The following is a 3,150-nucleotide window of genomic DNA, read 5'->3' on the forward strand; positions in this document are numbered from 1 at the left end:
AGACAGCGATATATTTCTCGTCACTTATCCAAAGTCAGGTCAGTGAGACAAACTCTTCCGTATCACATTATTTGCCTTTATAGTTTTGTCCTGGCTGGTAACATATTTACAAATCAGGTATGAGGTCTCATAACTAAACATATGTCCCTACACAGGAACTATATGGACTCAACAGATCATCATCTCCATCTGTGAATTAGACGGGGGTCTGAACGAATATCCAAACAACTTGGAGCAGATGCCGTGGCTGGAGTACACAGAGGGTCAAGAAGATTACGCCTTACGACCCTCTCCACGGCTCTTCTCCTCTCACCTCACCCCGGTTCTCATGCCTCCGGTACTAAAGGAAAAGAAGGCTAAGGTCAGTGTTTTATGGAAGCCCAATCCTGCCAGGAAAATAAACATTTAAAAAATATATTGAGAAAGTTCTAAATAATAAATCGATAAGTCACAATTTGGAGAAGGGTTGCAACTAATTAATCTGCTGATTATTTTCTAGATTAATGGATTAATAGTTTTGTGTCAGTGTCAGAAAAGCAAATAAAAATTTCTCAGAGTCGAAGATAATGTCTTAAACTTTCTTCAGCCAACGGTTTAAATCTCAAAGACGTACTCTGACGAAAGTCAGGGGAAAGAAATTTTAGATTTTTGGCATTTCTGAAATGAATTTTTAAAATATGATATTAATCAGTTATCAAAATCGTTCAAATGTTTTCTGTCGATCAACAATTCAATAATTGATACATTTTTTCAGCTGTACTTAGCAATTTAGCAATCTTTCTTTTGTTCCTGGGAGGAATGGCCTTCCATATTTTGTGTGTGCCTACAAATTAAGGTATCATTAAATAGTGAATTGTTTGAATGAAGTTTGACATGGTGGAGATAATATGTTTTGGTTTCATCATTGAGTTGATTGTTGTTTGTTATTTTGTCAGATTGTCTATGTGATGCGAAACCCAAAGGACAACATCGTCTCCTTTTACCACTTCAGTAAAGTGTGCGGTGACCTGGAGACTCCGAAGAACTTTGAGCACTTTTTTGAGGAGTATTTGACAGGCAACGGTGAGTTACCTCAGAGTCTGGATGATGATGACCAGATCTGATAACCATCTGATTATGAAGAACTGACAGAAAGATTTGAAATAATTTTTAATGTTATGTTAAAAAGTCTGTATTGTGTGTTTGTATTGACAGTACCTGCAGATACAGAGAATTTGACCATGAAAATTTCATCAATAAATTAATATTGAGAACAGTTGAATATTTAAAATCTTAATGTGCTTATTGTTGAGGTTTCGGACAGAACAGACCCAAACGCAACGCTTGACAGTTTGCAAAAGAGGTTTATTGAGGGAAAAAAAGGGAGAGGAGAGACGGGAGGTGAATTGGGGTAAATTGGACGCCGGCAGACGTGAGCGCGGAGGGCTTATGTTTTTAATAGTCACACAGCATTTTGAATATGTGGTTTGTTTGACACCTCTTGAACACCATATACGAGCTAAACCCTAATGGTAACTCTCATGTCAATAGTAACATTCTTATGTTTAGTAGGTGTAATGTTCACCACGTTCATCAAAATATATAATTAGGATATATCACCTGGGCACCATGGACATCTGAACCAAATTCTGTGTCAGTCCATGTGGTGGATAAGTATATTAAGTGTCTTCAAAATTTCATGGCAGTCCATCCAATAGATGTCAAGGTCCGTACCAAAGTGGTGGACCGATCCATCCCTGGTGTGAAAACTGCAGAACTCAAACTTCAGCTTTTCTTGTACAGTACTGGTTGTATTTGGATGTTATTGGGATACATCTATTCAACAGATGATTCATTTTAAATAAATTTAGAACATTAAGGGATACATTATACCTTTATACAGTTGTAGGATCATCCTGGTTCGACCACATCAGGGAGTGGCATTCCAAAAAAGACGAGTACAACATCCTCTTCCTGACCTATGAGGAAATGGTTTTGGTAAGATGTGTTTTCTGCCTGCAGTCATTCAGTATTTTCACGTAGCTTGGACAGTAAAATGGTGTGAGGAAGGGAAGGGACACTTTGCCACTTCATACCATAAATTAAAAAGGGCCACTTAAAAAATGAAAGCCTAATAATGATGAATTCTTTGTCAGAGTTTAGACTTGCTCTCTTTTGGGCCTCTGCTTCTCTTTTAGGACCTGAAGGCGGCAGTTACTAAGATCTGCATTTTCTTAGGGAAGAACTTGAGTGAAGCAGCCATTGAGCAAGTTGAAGAAAAATCTACATTCAAGAACATGAAGAAAGACTCAAAAGCAAACTACGAGTTTCTGGCTCAAGAGAGGATGAAGGGAGACTTCATGCGCAAAGGTAACGTAACATAACTGCAGCTCTTGTTCAGAAACATGTAAACAGATATCAGCTCTAGTTCTTGTTGTTTTGTCATTACAGGTAAGATCGGTGACTGGAAGAACACCTTTACTGTTGCTCAGAGTGAAAGAGTGGATCAACTCCTTCAGGAGAGACTCGGTGACCTGTCTCTGAAGTTCATCTGGGAATAAGCAGAGCAGCCGCACCAGCCATTCACTGCCACTGTGTCTGAATGTGTCTTAGATGTACATCATATAGAGTAGCTGCTAATGTGTAAACTGCTGATACATTTACATTTACATTACATTTACTCATTTGGCAGACGCTTTTATCCGAAGCGACTTACATTTGAGGAAAAACATAAAAGCATCAACAGAGCATCAAATACACATCTACAACTGACAATACATACGAGTAAGAACAGCAATAAATACTAGTAAGAGCTCATAGTACATATCACATCAATGGGGTAAATACCTAGGGAAGGAAGTAAGAGTTAACAAAAAGTGCAATCAAAACAAGATAATTGTAGGGGACAGAAGAAGAAGAAGAGCACAGGAAGTGCATGTTAGAGGTTAGGAGTTAGAGGTGTTATAAGAAGAAGTATTCTCGGAAGAGAGTTTTCAAGAGCTTCTTGAAGTTAGAGAGGGACGCCCCTGCTCTGATGGCATGTGGTAGCTCGTTGATGAGATGAGAATAGCCGGGACTGGGACTGCTTTGTGTGAAGGGATGGCAGTTACACATCACAAAACACTGTCTGACCCATGTTTGGACTTCTGTCCTGGGAAAAACTGAACATAT

At 38.8% G+C, this 3,150-nt stretch overlaps 1 protein-coding gene across 1 annotated transcript in view; it reads left to right on the forward strand.

Annotated features, from left to right (window-relative positions):
- The window catches only part of LOC123961236 (amine sulfotransferase-like), a 9,177-nt gene extending 6,509 nt beyond the window's left edge, over nucleotides 1–2,668 (forward strand). The window contains exons 3-6 of the mRNA XM_046036424.1: nucleotides 936–1,062; nucleotides 1,883–1,977; nucleotides 2,178–2,354; nucleotides 2,436–2,668. Coding sequence (XP_045892380.1) covers nucleotides 936–1,062; nucleotides 1,883–1,977; nucleotides 2,178–2,354; nucleotides 2,436–2,540 — 504 coding nt within the window. The 3' untranslated portion in view covers nucleotides 2,541–2,668. The remainder of the gene's footprint in view (nucleotides 1–935; nucleotides 1,063–1,882; nucleotides 1,978–2,177; nucleotides 2,355–2,435) is intronic.
- Nucleotides 2,669–3,150: the final 482 nt, after the last annotated feature.

This window comes from Micropterus dolomieu, linkage group LG02 (genome assembly GCF_021292245.1).
Source record: "Micropterus dolomieu isolate WLL.071019.BEF.003 ecotype Adirondacks linkage group LG02, ASM2129224v1, whole genome shotgun sequence".
Lineage (NCBI taxonomy): Eukaryota > Metazoa > Chordata > Actinopteri > Centrarchiformes > Centrarchidae > Micropterus > Micropterus dolomieu.